Raw genomic sequence first — 15803 nt, forward strand, 5'->3', positions numbered from 1 at the left:
TATGTTAGAGCAAAGCTGTATCTAAAATTTGTTTTTTCTTCCCCGGCAAGGAAATTTTAGGTTATTTGGTTTGCTTTCCTTTAACCACAGTTATAAACCCATGAGCTAAACAGGGGCGATGGGACAGGTTATGCTAACATCAAAATAAATTATGCCGATGACAGCTTCTCGGCTATCATTGGTCTTAAAGTGTTGTGTTTAACATGTGACACATCTGGATGATCAATAATTTTCCTATATTTCTGAAGAAGGCATACCAAAATTCTCCAACAATCTGGAATTTTATTCCATCCATATACATGCATAGTAACAACATTTGTTGAGAAATTATTTCTATCAGAAGTAGAACATTAGCTTTGTGATCACCAGGTGCAGTATTGCTACTCTTATATTTAAATAGATCTTATATATGAATTAAATTCATACTTGCAGCATTGAGTTTAGGGTTTCAATTTAGACTGTGCCTTTCAAAAGATAAAAGTGATCGATACTACCTCAATACTTACAATACTGCTTCCAGTAATTTTGTTCTTTCTTTATAAAGTATTGCATTTAACAGCAAAGGTTTAAAAATTGGGACAGAGCTGCATCAGCGAAAGAAAATACAAGTACTATACAAGAAAAAAAAATTGCCATCTTCATTTAACATACATGGTTAAGATTAAGAAAATGGACAGAAACATACAGCTACATACAAATGCAGTCTAGTGACTAAGAAACTGTATCTGCTAAAATATAAAGTGCAAACGGAGCCTGATTATCCAAGAATTGACATCTTAAGGCGAACTTATAGCATGTGTGTTTAGAACATCTTTGCAAGTTATATTTTAGCATATACATATATCTGCCACATCATATAATAAAAAATCAAGGTACATACACAAGTGCTTTTGAAGCTATTTCTAAAATGCTTTTCTGTATTGTTTGTGACTATTTTATTTAAAAGCTACTATACAGTGCAAACCATATGTGCTACACAATAACTATACAATAACATTACAAATGACTTTAATATAAAGTTTTTAAATAAAAAATAACATAACCACAGCTATGAATACTGCTGGTAAAATAAATTAATTTCTTTTTGAAAATGGCACCAATAATACACTTTACTAATGGACTGTAATGAGATTACACCTTAAGTCTTCAACTCAGCCATAATGAACTGTCTCCCGATCGCCCAGATGTAATTCAAATCGCTTTTCTTGTTTATCCTTTTCTGGACTGGTTAGAACAACATACTAAACACTGGTACCAAAGGTGACTGATGTTTAATTGTTTTTAGCTAGTTCATTTGACATGTTCTGCTGCATGTGATGAGCAGTAAAACTTCTTGTGGGTTATAAAGTTTGAGAGGTTGTTGAACTGGATATCACAGAGTCGGCAGTATTTCCCACTGGTTGGAGCCTGGGTGGAACCATTCACACCCTTGGCTAGGCTAGACAACTGTTCCTCTGCTGAGGGGATTCCTGGTGAGACATTCTCATTTGCAGCTAATGGGGTCTCCGAGATCCACGCAGGAGACTTGTGGCCTTCTTCATGCTGAGGGTTCTGGGAAACGTTCTCTTGCTGTGGGTTGGTGGCAGGTCTCTCATCTTGTTTTAGGCCACCGTTCACTATGACCATGCCCCTGTTTTTTGGCAACAAGGGCAGAGACTCTTTCTTCTGCACAGCACACCCATTAGAGGAAGCTTGGCTTTTTGGAGATTCGTTCTCTGCGTTTGTGCTTTGCTCCGGGTCAGTGTTATGGATGACAAGGGAACCAGAAATGTAATCACTTGGCTTGATGCCGTAATAGGGAGAAAGCTGGTCGGCTCCTTTTGCCTTTTTTATTGCTCCAGGGTAAAGACATTGTGGAAGAAATAAATGTTTGTTTTCTTCTTTTGTAGCAATGAGCTGAGCAGCCTCGCTGAAGACTTTCAGGCCTTGCAGAGTGGCTAAATGGGATGAAAATAAGTTGCCGTTGGGGGAAGGCTGCTTCAGATTCCCATTTTTCTCACATTTTATTATGCCTCTCTCATAGCTGACATCAGGGCTGTTCCGTTCACTTTCTGGATTTGGAAACACTTTGCCATCCAGCTGGCCCAAGTCATTACGTTGATGGGCAGTGACTGGGCAGAAATTCTGCTTGTGAGCCAGGTAGTTCTCTACCTTATTGAAGCTGATCTTACACACAGTGCACTCATGGTAGTCCAACAGCCTTTTGGGAGATGTGGTTGTCCGCTCAGACTGGGATAAGCACTTTTTGCTGAGATCAATGGGCACATCCATCTCCAGGCAGGCAACACTGGAATGAGGGGCGTCACACTTGGACACGGGAACGCATTTATTGATGGTCAGAGAGGTTTCCAAGTGTTTGGAGACGATACCGGGAAAGATTTCACACCTTGGGTGGTAGCACTCGGCCAGCCCTTCTGCTGGCTCTTGAGTAGAGGTGCAAGGATTGTTGAGGTTGGCCACATCCAGGAAGCGCTGCTGGACTAGTGGAGGCCTTTGTTCCTGTTCAGGTAGGCACATTTCATACATCTTCCTCCGCTTGCGTGTGCGCATGGTTCTCTGCATGGCAGGCACTTTGTTGGAAGCAGACCTCTTGAGTGGAGGGTCATGGCGAGTAGCACAGTAATACTGTTTGTGGACCATGTATGTCTCATGTCGGCTGAAGGTAATGTTACAAGCTTCACAAGTAGTCTTATTGGGATCACTTTCCCCATCTACCAAGGGGATGCTGGCATTTTTCACATCAACAGTTTTGCCATTAATTTTATCATCGTTGCCATTGGAAGTGGAGAGCTTCTTCGTTTGACTAGAAAAGTCCTTGTCATGGCCCTTCCCATTTGGGCCAATTAAATCCAAAACGGTGGAAGAACTGATGCAGGACGTTTGCAGAAGGGGATTCTCAGGATCAGCAGGATGAGCCGCCGGGTTCAGAAGGGTCATGGATGTCTGGCCAGTATTGGGACTCACAGCTTCAGGCATCTTTTCAGAAACACCAGGGAACTCTGGGGACTTAGCCATCTGCTGCCATCGGCTGCTGCAGTAATGTTTTTTGTGTACTAGATAATTATCCAAATTATTGAATGTTATGTTACACTCAAAACAAGTAGCGCCCTTGGGCATCAAGGGGCTGTAAATTACAGGAGGGTAGCTACTGCTTCCATGCCTCAGTCGCCGGTGCACCAGTTCAGACATCTTGGCTAAGATCTCAGAAGCTTGGGGGACCATGGTGATATCCTGGGGGAAAGCAAACTGAGACAAGAAAGGACCCACAGGGAACGTGGGCCCAATACTGGGTTGAACCGGAGATGAGGCAAGTCTTGGGCTGGAGGGCTCAGACTTGATTTTTGTATAAGAAAAACTTTGCTTATTTGCTGCAGGCTGTACCTCTGGTCTCTGGTTTGTGAGGAAGAGTTGGGCCTTTTTCTCACATTTGTCCAGTTCCGTGTCAGAGCTGGCATCTTTAGTTTGCATGGCCTTTTGGCTCTGGGAGAGTTCACTTCTGGCCAGTAAGTCTGCGGCTGGATGTAAGCTGTCCTCCGTGCCACTTGGAGAGTGCTCCACATCAGTCTCTCTGGGCAGTTTGCCGCCAGGGCCATGGAGCTCCTGGTGCTGCAGTAGCTCTCTCTGAGTCTGGAAGCCAAAATGGCAGTGGCTGCATCGGAAGGCAGCTTGAGTGAGATGGGAGAACAAGTGTTGGTGAAAGTTGATTACAGAATCGGCGGTGTAGCTACAGACGGTGCACTTGAGACTGGCACCAGGGGGAAGGAATTCTTCCATTTTCACTCCTGGGGAGACACACACAAACAAGAATACTGAGAAGTGCATGTGTTGGTTTTCTAATGATCACAATCTTTACTCACGACTCAATGTCTTCAATCCAGATACAAGGGAGGGAAGTCTTTCAGCATCTCCTTTGGGATATTAACTTTTTGCTTGTGACATTTTTATCATGTGTGATCACAATGAGAATGGTGATTCTAATACAATGACATGAGTGTAATGGCATTAAAAAGAGGTAAGTCTCAATGTCATTATCTTCATGTTGCAGTTCAAATACAAAGTCAAGGAAGCAAAGGAAACTGATGATGATAATGAAGGTATCAAGTGATAGAGCCATGCCTGAGTCAGATTTTACAAAGTTGAAACCAATATCCATCCTGTTAATATACATTGTTGTGCTTGATGATGAAGTGAGCACTCATCAAAATTGCTATTAAAAACACGTGTGCAAATCAAATAACTCTCAGTCCACTTAGATGTAGTCTCTCATCAAAAATATCCAAATAGGAACCATTTTGTAACATACTTCATAACCTCTTAATCTATCTTTGGAATAAAATCTAAAGTTGTATCCGTTGGTTTGGTTGAACATGTTTTATGTCCCTCCAGGGCTAGTATTTGGTTGGTAGCTATCAATATACTACAAAAGTCACTTCAGACTGGCATCTGTGTCCACTGACCACTGTATTCAGTCAATTATTAAATATTTTGAAGATCACCAATGACCATGGTTAAGTATCAAGGTCAACAGGTTAACTCCAGTTTCTATCTGTTAGTATGTGTTTCAATCAGACTTGGCTCATCTTCTCCAGACTAAATCCAAGAATTGTCTTTTATATTCACAAACTGAAAACATGGCAGAGGTGTTCATTACATCATGATAAAATGGGACTTCCCATCTGTCTCCTTTTTTCTTAACCATCCCGACATTCACTTTTCCCATTTAGCCAAAAGGACCTCTCTGAGTAACTCTAGTGTTTCTGTATCATGCATGACTTCATTCACCATCTAACAGACAATCAAGTTACACCTGCTTCCCCTGCTCTACTACCCATGTGCAGATGGCTCATTTTTAGGCAAAGGGGGAGAAGATGCCTGGAAAGGAAAAAGGCTACTCTAACAGGACTGGTGAAAACTAAACCAAACCAAAACCTGGAGGTTAGTGCTAGTTTTGAAAACCTCAGCACATATTTTAATTTGTAAGTTGTTAATCTGAGGCAAGAACAACAAAGAAAGCCACCCAGAGGCATATAATGAGATTTCCATTCTTACACTGGAGAACTGTGATTGCCAAGCCCTGGTTTTCTCCATCTGAGGATGTATCTAGCATTATTCAAAGTGGATATTAACTTCATTTTTTAGCATGAGAGTTAGTACAAGAATTGAAAATTAGTCGGCATGCAATTTCACAATAAGTGGGAATAGGTGTCACCTTGCTATTAAGTGAGGACTCACAAATGTTTTTGCTTTTTATTCTACTTTTTCTTAAGAGAGTTTAAAACATAGTACTAAAGTAGTTTTATATAATTAAAATTAACTATTATACTGTGATGCATACTTTGAAAGTCAAGAACATTTTACAGGCCCATATTTAAAAGTTAATTTCCCAGAAGTACAATCTAAATTAGATTTATGAAAATAACAGCTTTATTTCAGTACTGCAAATATTTATTTTTACATACCAACTATTTTTTTCTCTACCAAATGGGAAATTCTATAGTTGGTTTCCAAAGATCACTTGACACTTAGAGTAATGAATGTTAACAATATACAAAAAAAAAATCGGTATTTTTCTTTTGAAATGATGCTACTTTCCCTCAGCTGCAAACAGAATGAGCATTATAGATTCTAGAAAACAATTTTCAGAACCAATTTCTTTGAATAAAATATACAAGAGAAATCAGATAACATTGGTTGGCCCACCAGTTTGATTGTCATTTTATAGACAGATATAGATGTATACATGTGTGAGGGTATCTCAAAATGATTTTTGGAAAAATGAAATTAAGGATTTGAAATCCATATAGTTTTTTTTTTCATAATGTGCATCTTGGTGAACTGTTTGAAGGTGGTTCAAATGCACAGATTTCAATCCCCTTCGTGTTTTGCTTTTAAAATAAGCCTATTATTTAATTTACCACAAAAAAGTTTTGAAGTATCCTCTTATGTATGGATGCACACATAGAATAGACATAAAATAGTCTCCCAAAACAAGAGAAGAAACCAAAGAGACTCTTACCGCTGTGTGAATTCAGGTGCATTTCTAGAGCCCGGGCATTTGAAAAGCTCTTGGTGCACTGCGGGAAGGGGCACAGACTAGATATCTGGTGAGTATTGTCCTCACTTTCTTCTGACACTGGAGCAGCTTCTCTCTGTCTGCCACTGCAATAGTACATCAAGTGGGCTTGCAGATTCCGCTCACTCCGATACCAGATGCCACATGATTTGCAAGGAAATATATCCTCTGCAAGGAAAGACACAGACACATTAGAAGGCATCCATTTGAAGCCAACTGTGGACAAGAAGACATTTAGTTCAATTTTCTCAGAGTCTGCTCTCAAGGTCTGAATTAGGCAGCTAGAAAGTGATGGGTAGTATTCTACAGAAGAGGAGCAGTCTTTTAAAGAAATGTTACACTCTACCATTTAACTTTTAATAGATTCTATTGATGTCTCTGGCATTAAAAGCATAGCATTTAATATGATTTATGCTTAACATATTTATGTCTTAGAAAAATACACATTCGTAAATAGTGATGTAAATTGTTTTATCTGACTGAAAGGTAAGGATTTAAAGACTGCACTAAAGTTCATTCTGATGTCAACCACCATTCAGTCCTGTTGATTTGTAAGCTAATTATAAAGTGCCCATGATGTGCCAGATTCTATGCTGCATTGGTTTAGGTATAAAAGGAATAGAATGATGAAATGTCTGATATTAGAGAGGCACTGGTTCTCTGGGGTTGATGAACAAGTGGTCAGATCATCCCCTTATAGCCTGATGACTATCCTGGTCTAGGGGCATTCACTGGGCGTTCCGATAGATGCTTATGAGGATGGTGGGTTGCCGGAGGTCAGAGGAGGGCTTTCAGGGAACATGAAGAAAGGAATGATGCCTGAACTGAGCTGTGACAGGTGGCATTAAACCAGTCCAGGGCACAGAGAGAGCAAGGGATCAACCCACAAAATGTCACAGCAGGAGACTGGGTAATGGTGGAAGTTTGTCATAGCTGGTTGAGGCAAAAGGGAGAAAAGAGGGCATAGTGGGCAGGAACAGATTATAAAAGATCTTAAATCTCTTAGGAAGCTTAGATTTTTGTGTCCAAATTGTTATAGAGAATCAATGAGGTATTTAAGCAAGAAAATGACAGAATCAGGTATAGAATCAAAATAGAGTCCAATTTCAAGGTCATAAATTTGGAAGGAACACTTTATACTAGAAAGAATGAACCACAGTATTCTAAGTGAAATACGGCAAGGTTTGGTCCATCATCATGTCTTCACTCATGGAGGTTTTTTTTTTTTTTTTCTTTCATTCATTTGTAGGTAGGAAAACTAGGTTTGGGTACCTTGCCCATCTAAGTAATTGAGCCAGAGTTGGAATCCAGTAGTACTTAGTCTTTCATAAAGCATCAATGGCAAGGGTGGCACAGAGGAAGACAAACCATTGTGAAGAGGTAGAATTGATCAGCAGAGGTGACCAGTATACTGTAATTAGAGACCTAAGTTTTGGTTGGTCTTTCTGTGTGAGTAACGATTTAACTCATCTAACTAGTGAAGAGAGGACAGCAGGAGGTGGAGGAGTGGTGGGGGCGATGCCTCAGACTTGGGAACTACAGGTTGACCGAAGCTAATGCAATCTTCTGGAGAAAGGAGGCATCACCCAGAGGTGCATCAGGCCACACTGTAAAGTGGGACGAAGACAGGGCTACTGAGACACGGGTCATGTCAGGTGAGAGGAATGTGATATTTCCGTAAGAAATGCAGAGGAAAAGCAGGAGAGTGGCTGCAGAGGTCAGACACTCTGAAGAAACAGTTGCACCTTGTATTTTGTGAATGGTTGATTAGCAGCCAGCGGAAGGAACTCCTGCTCATTAGGTCACTCAGAGAGATCAGGGAAAAGGATATGTGCACAGGCACCTAGGAACCACATTCTAGTGATGGAAAGTAAGGACAACATGCTTAACATAGTTTTAAAATAAAACTTAATTTTCAAGTTATATACTGCTATTGTTTATTATTTATTCTCTTCCTACCAAGTTAATTACATTTACGCTATCAACAAGGCTATGCGGTTTAGGAAAGTGTCCATGTAGGCAGACATGCAGTTTACTGATTAATTTCAGAATGAAAACATAAGCTCTGTGCGTCTATGCTGAGTTTGTTGAAGGCCTTCATGATCTTGCCATATAAAGCAGACAGAGAGTACTTTCAAGCATAATTAGCAGCCAGACACTGCAGCTTCACAACACATAGCAGTCCTGGAGTCCTCAGTAAGAGATTCCTTGGGCTTCAAATTTTATTTGGGCCTACGCTACTTCCACTTAACCCTGGAATCTCAGGAAAGGTTCCATAAAGAAAACGGCCACAGTTTTAGATTAAGGAAATGCAATAGCAGTAGTTTATTTTAGATTATAATCACTGGATTCATTGTCGGGAAGCATAGTCATTTTCAGAATCACTTCAGAATTCCCTTTTTTAAAAAACATTTATTTATTTTTATTGCAAAGTCATATAGACATAGAGGAGGAGAGACAGAGAGGAAGATCTTCCCGTCTGATGATTCACTCCCCAAGTGAGCGCAACAGCTGGTGCTGCGCTGATCTGAAGCCAGGAGCCAGGAACCTCTTCCAGGTCTCCCATGCGGGTGTAGGGTCCCAAGGCTTTAGGCCGTCTTCAACAGCTTTCGCAGGCCACAAGCAGGGAGCTGGATGAGAAGTGGAGCTGCTGGGATTAGAACCAGCGCCCATATGGGATCCTGGCGCATTCAAGGCAAGGACTTCAGCCGCTAGGCCACGCCGCCGGGCCCAAATTCCTTTAATGGTTGTTGTTACAGCAAAAAAAAAAAATTGTTCAATATTTTCATTAGTTCAATATGGAAACATTGCTGTTACCTTTCAATTTTTCTTCTGCATTATTCAAATTTCTGAGAATTGTTGAGGATGTGGTTGAATGCATTTTTGTTTTCCTTTACTTGTAAGTTTAGAATCTATTCTTTTGAAGAATTCTCTTCTTCAGGGTGAGACTGCTGCTCATATTTTCTGAGTTGTAGAAGAGCAAAACAGTCTGGAATTTAGAACTTGGGATTCCTTGCGCCCGGTGCTGTAGTGTAGTGGCTAAAATGTCCTCACCTTGCATGTGCTGGGATCCCGTATGGGTACCACTTTGTATTCCAGCTGCTCCTCTTCGCTTCCAGTTTCCTGCTTGTGGCAGGAAAGAATTAGAGGATGGCCCAAATTCTTGGGACCCTGCACCCATGTGGGAAACCTTGAAGCTCTTGGCTACTGGCTTTAAATTGGCTCAGCTCTGGCCTGGGGAGTGAACCAGTGCATGGAAAATCTTTCTGTCTCTCCTTCTCTCTGCAAATCTGACTTTCCAATAAAAATGAATAAATCTGAAAAAAAAAAAAGAACTTGGGATCCCTAGACCACTTACTTTCAAAGTGTTCCTGTGTGTCCAAAGAACAAACAGTATTTCCACATTAATTTTAAAATAAAACCACAAATGTACATTTTCTAGGGCGTTTTAAAATTCTGCATCCATTCTAAGATCACCTGTGCTTTGCTTTCTTTCCCATTCTTCCTTTGTTCTTAGCAGATGTCTTGATTTATTGTTTTCATTAGCATGTTTAATTAAAATTTAATTTTACATTCCTTTCCTTCATTTTATTTTCTTGTTTTTATTTTTCAAGTTCTGACCTCAATATCCATTAAAGAATGCCACAATTATTCCACTTGAAAAGCTTCAGTGAAAGCTGCCTGGTTTCTCATAGCCAAATGGCCCAAAGTCTTATTCATTTAGTTTACAATGTTGTGTGTGTGTGTGTGTGTGTGTGTGTGTGTGAGAGAGAGAGAGAGAGAGACAGAGAGAGACAGAGAGAGAGAGCGAGAGGCACACTGAGAGAGTGACATTGAGGAATCCAACTTGAAATGACTGAATTTAAGTGTTCTTTTCTGCATTCCCAAAAGAAGCAATCATATATACACATAAAGTTAGAGAAGATAAAACAAAGCTACAACACTGAAGAACAAAGTCTGTCCCTGGCTGCCTATCAGAAGTCATTTTTTTTCTCCCATAAATACGCATCACTGCTACAAAGCTGGGCTGCCACACTGGCACTTACTATTGACAATAGCTGTGGGCAAAATTGAAGCCATGGCAGCTTGCTGAGGAAGCAGCTGAATTGAGTCCAGCAGGCGCGCAGGGTACATCCCTTCTGTGACAGTCATCTGACTGGCAGCTTGCAGCCTTGAGTCAAAATCCACCACAAAGGCAATTAGCTCTTCACCCTCAGAGATGGCCTTCGTTGTCGTGCACCAAAGCTGACCCCCTATTAAGAAGACACAAGAAAGAGAATGATAGAAATGACACAGAATGCTTGAGCCTGCTGTATGTTCTGCTGATGTCAACAGCAACTTCTCATGCTGCTCATCAGGGATTTTTTTTTTAATTAATTTTTTTAAATAGGAGTAGAGTGTTTGATCAAGGCAACGGCTGCACTCCTCGTCTACGTGAAAAATTTTCTTGTCACTAAATGAATGGTGCAGTGACAAAGAGTAAGAGAAGAATAAGAACCAGGAAGAGCTAAGTGCATGTTGAGAACTGCCTTCCATGGCTTGCTTCATTCATCAGCCACACTATTGCCACCGTGCAGTGCCTACAACCTACAGGGAGGGCTCTCATCGATGTGTGGTGTAGGCAGGTGCAGGGATGCCTTGCCCTCAACCCGTACAGATGCTGCAGGTATCAGAAGTTGGGCTGAAGGTTTGTTTGAGTCCCTGTGCGGATATCAGACCTTGGAGAACTGACTGAATTCTGTGGGCTCATCTCTTAGTCTGTGAAATGGGAATTGTGAAAGTACCTGGTTCATAGGTTGTTGCAAGAGCCAAGGAGCTGACATGGTCAACCACTTAATGCAGTGGTTAGGGCTAAATCAGCCATTGTTATTATCATCAACAAACATGCACCTAGCCCAGGTCTAGGTGCATACCCCAGGTCTATCTTCCATTTACAGCTTTACTCCTTAAATCCACACAACAGCCACGACCTGCGTTCAGGTCTCCCATGTACGTGGCAGGAACTCAAGTTCCTGAGCCATCATTTGTTACCACCCTCCACCCCAGGTGCTCATCGAGCAAGTTGGAGGGGAAGCAGAAGTACTCTATCCCAAATATTGCAACTTGGGATGAGGCCATCTCAAGTCATAGCTCAGCTCTGTGCTACGAACATCTTAAGGAACTTAGATCTTTCTCTTTTGCTTCTCCTCCCTTACCTATTATTTTTTAAATCTTTTTTTCTACCTTCCCTAACTTATTTTATTGCATCAATGCTGGATGTCTCAAAATATGAAACAAGTAAACTGAACCTCCTAAAATCTAGAAAGGTAAGATGAAATTTCAGGTAGCTGCATTCTCACAATGTCTGTTGCCACTTTCATTTTTTTTTTCAACTTTAGCACAGTGATCTTTACTTGTATAATATTCTCTATAATGTAGCTTCTTTATCTGCATTTACCCTGATTGAACTTCCTGTGAAGAAGATATGCCAAAGATCCCTTTCAAAAAGGCTTATTTAAATAAAGATTTGTTTAAATGAAAGGAACCCTTTCTTCAAACACTAAGATACACTCTGGCTCTGCACTTCAAATGATCATGTGTGGTGCATTAAAAAGAAAAATTAACTATGCAAGTACATCTTCTAATGTATTGGAATGTGATAGGGAATGCTCATTTATTTAACGTGTTTAGACAGGCAAAGCACTTATATTTTGTTATCTACACTTTCAGGCCTAGATATGCATCCTATACAGTTATGTCTGAAATAATGTGGCATACTTGATATGTTATAAAGCCTTTTTTCATGTGTATATATTCGAAGGCTGTATATTGCACTCATTAAACAGGCAAAAATTGTACTCATATTGATAAGTAATATTGCTCTGTTTATCTTTCAGCATAACTGTCTTTTCAAGTGCACTTCATTTTTTCCATCCCTAGAGATCATGGTTTTTAAACAATTTGTGGTAAAAATCTGGTGGAAAAGATAACAGCAGCATATGATACGGCAGAGTGGTACAAAAGAATCAGGATACTGTTTGAGAGAAACTGTGAGCAATTCATGAAACCAGCTGATTTGGCTTAAAGGCAGACAAACAAAGCACCATTCATGAGAGCACATATTTGGGGGCAAATCAAGCAAAGATTACAGACTTTCAAATCTGTGGAAAAGTTTAAACATTTCAGAAAAACTAGTATATGAAAACACTTTTTTTTTGCATGCTGACATTGGTGATATAACAGTATGCATATTTGCCACAGTTGAGTATGACAGACTCATTTGGGCTTTGACTTACATATTTGTAAACAACACCAGAGAAGCTGTGTTGCAGGGGTTGGAGTGTGAGCGTATTTCGAAGGCAGACATTCTCACTTCTGCAAGGTTGCCCTGCCTCTACCGCTGTGTCCACAGAGCCACCCCACTCACCGCTGGGACAAGGTGATCACCTGCACTAGATCTGCCCGTAGGGACACGGCTTACTGGGTCCGTGTAAACAGGAGGCAGGGGATGCAGAGCAAGGAACCACAGTGAAGGTCGGCTTCCTGACAGGGTCCATCCAATTCATTGGATTATAGTGGTGAACTTTACATTATTAGTAAATCCAGCTATGAATAACTTTCCCCAAAGTTAGGAAAGGACCTAGGTACTAGGGAAACACAGAAATTTACAGAAGGTCTCCTTCAGGGACAAACTTTATCCCTGCAGTGAGCTAAGCAGCAGCACCTAAATCAGAGTAAGTAGGATCAGATTTGGAATCAAAGGATGCAATAAATACATACACAGGCTTCAAAATATTAACAAGCCTACATGAACATTAACATTTACATAACGTTAACATAACACCATCCTTTGTTAACATTAACAAAAAACAGTAAATAAAAAATCATTTTTCTACAACAGTAATATCGAATTGTTTTTAAACAAAGCCATTAGTTTTTATATTTTGCTTCTTCATCATCTCATATTGCCATTTTATCAGAATCTATTTTAAAATGCTGAATAAGACTGAAAATATACTAGATAGATTTCATGAGGAGGTCAGTTACCTTAGCTGAAAAAAAAGTGTTTAATCATCTTTTAAATAAATCATCCATTCATCAGCTATTCAGTGCCTCCCTGCTGTGTGCCAGGCTGGGTGTGATCGTTTTAAAAATATGGCTTTGTATACTTCCCACACAATTAGAATGCATACATGTAATCAATGTATTAAAATGTCACACTAATGATGTCACCCCCTAGACACACATTAGGAGTATCAGACTATAATGCTAAAAAAAGATGTGGGAACAGAAACTGATGCTTCTTGGGAAGATTGATAAGCCATTTTCTCATTGCCTCACAAAGAAGAAAGGGATGCAAAATGACAAAATTATGCCTGGGAGGGTCCTGGAAGGTGCATGGTCATCTGAGGTTTGGGGATGGGTGTAGCACAGGGATGTGTCAAGGCTAGTCTGTTCTGTGTCTGGGGAGATGCTGTTTCATTCTTCAGGAACTCTGTGTGCTAGCTGATATCCTGCTGGTAGCCCGAGGTCAGCTATGGTGAGAGTTGTAGCATTTACCTTAGGAAGTGGCAAATGCTACAAATCAGGGATGCCTCCCACAAAGCTTAAATCACGGTGGGAGTTTTGAGTGCAACATAAAAACAGTAGTTTTCAGTTTATGAGGGGAGAAGCTGTATATTTATTTGAACAAATGAATAAATTGTTGACATAGGCTTCCCTCACCCTGCCCTGGAATACAGAAGAGCAAATTCAATAGGTAGGAAGTGGCGCATGGCAGTTACTTGGAGGCCACTGTACTAATTCATCGGTGAGAAGTGCAAGTCATGGATGAGAAAAGAGGCAAATTCTACAGACAGGGCTAAGAGTGCTGGGTGATTTCATGACCAGGAAGAGAAAGAAAGTTGCTGAAATGACACAAATGGCCTGGGAAAGCAAATGGTGGCAATGTCAGTAACTAGCCACTACAGTTAAATCTTAATGGTGGAATTATACAAACACCAAAAAAGACAATTTGTATTATTTAGGTGACTTTCTTTGGGCTTGATAGTATATATGGCTGTGTAATTCATCTAATTTTTGTCACTTAGTCTGTGAACTAGAATATCTTATTTCCATTTCAAGTGGAGAAAAATCAAAGCTCAGAGAGGGTCACTAACTTCCTTGAGCCGCATACAAGGCCAGTCTCACCATCATGACTTAGACTTTTGTCTATTCATCTCCGAAGGCCAATTGTGTGTGCAAGCGGGTGGCATATGAGCATGTATGTGCACATATGGAAATGATCAATTTTGTTTTGAAAGCCTATGTCAATGTATCTTGGAGGAAATTAGAAATTGAAGTCGTACTGGCTGGAGAAATAATTATGGATGTTGTCATCACATTTTAAGCGGTTGTGAGTGATGTTTGCATTGATGTAACTTATCAAGAGTATAAAGTGAAAGGAGATGAAAAGGTGAAATTAGGATTATCACAATATTTAGGATGTGAACAGAGCAAATTGCGTCATTGAAGAAACAGAGGCAGGAATTTGGACTCATGCTTAGGACAGTTACATCCCACGTAGAAGTGGCTGAGTTTGACACCTGTCTCTTGTTTCCAATTCTAGCGTCTCCTTATTGTAGACCTTGCAAGACAGTCGCCATGGTGCCAATAATTGGATTTTTGCAACTCAGCTGGGGAATAGGAATTGAGGTCTTGCAACGTCCCAGTTTCAGGATGCCTGAGCACTAAACACTATGGACATGTGGAGATGCAAACAGATAGATGGGAGCACTCTCTCTCTCTCTCTTCCTCTCCTTTTCCAATCATCACCATCACCATCATCATCATCATCATCATCATCATCATCTGTCTCTGCCACCTGGGAACTGCATGATTTGGAATTTGTCATCCAAACATTCTACCTATCAGTTTGCTTATTCTTGAAAATGGGGATGATGATAAATAGTACTGAGCCCATACAGTTACTATAAGGAATAAATAAATATGTAAAAGCTTAAGCAGAGCACCTGACATATAGTAAATGTTATATAATTGTTAACCATTATCCTTTCAGTATTGTCTGATTGGAGCTATTATTCTCATTTTTTATTGCCCTGTTAAATGCATGAGGAAAGAGTTCTCACTGGAAAGAAAAGACAAACCTACAAATTCAAGAAACAAATGCTTGTATGCTTTCCTAGAGGCAGTTAACACATTTCAGAAAAGAAGCCTAACATTAAAAAATAAGAAGCCCAACAGTGTGTGACTTGTGGACTATGACTAGCCACTGCATCTTGGTCAATAATTTTCGACAATCTTTGTGGACCTGAGAAAGCAGGAAGACCAATTTCCTCTACTATTGGTTTTAAAGCTAGAGGAAAAAGTGCCTACTCTAATTTACAATCGTATGGCACACAGTGCCATGCATTTTGATAAAGAAGCAGTCTGAGCACATGAAAATGCTAAGTCATATTGGTATTTAGTGCCAACTGTTCTTATGTTCAAACAAACCACACGCAGTCTATTATGTTTAGCTTTAAAATGCAAATGTCATTATCCCCCCACCCCAAATAATAAAAGTAAGTGTTGCTGAGGATCTATGGGTATTAGTGCCCTTGTATACTTTTATAGGGTATGTGAAATTCCTTAAAAATTGAGAAATACAATTATGGATGATTGAGAAACTCCCCTTCTGCTTTACAGCTCAATGTAATTGGAAGCAGGATCTCAAAGGCATGTTTTAACATCTGGGATCAGAGCAGCAATT

General features: G+C 40.2%; 1 protein-coding gene across 1 annotated transcript in view; it reads right to left on the reverse strand.

Annotated features, from left to right (window-relative positions):
- Positions 1–265: 265 nt before the first annotated feature.
- The window catches only part of ZFPM2 (zinc finger protein, FOG family member 2), a 433560-nt gene continuing 418022 nt past the window's right edge, over positions 266–15803 (reverse strand). Inside the window, exons 6-8 of the mRNA XM_040979429.1 lie at positions 10120–10326; positions 6017–6241; positions 266–3782 (exon numbers count right to left, since the gene is read on the reverse strand). Coding sequence (XP_040835363.1) covers positions 1291–3782; positions 6017–6241; positions 10120–10326 — 2924 coding nt within the window. The 3' untranslated portion in view covers positions 266–1290. The remainder of the gene's footprint in view (positions 3783–6016; positions 6242–10119; positions 10327–15803) is intronic.

Source organism: Ochotona curzoniae, unplaced genomic scaffold (assembly GCF_017591425.1).
Source record: "Ochotona curzoniae isolate NIBS_2020 unplaced genomic scaffold, NIBS_Ocur_1.0 contig_3190, whole genome shotgun sequence".
NCBI lineage: Eukaryota > Metazoa > Chordata > Mammalia > Lagomorpha > Ochotonidae > Ochotona > Ochotona curzoniae.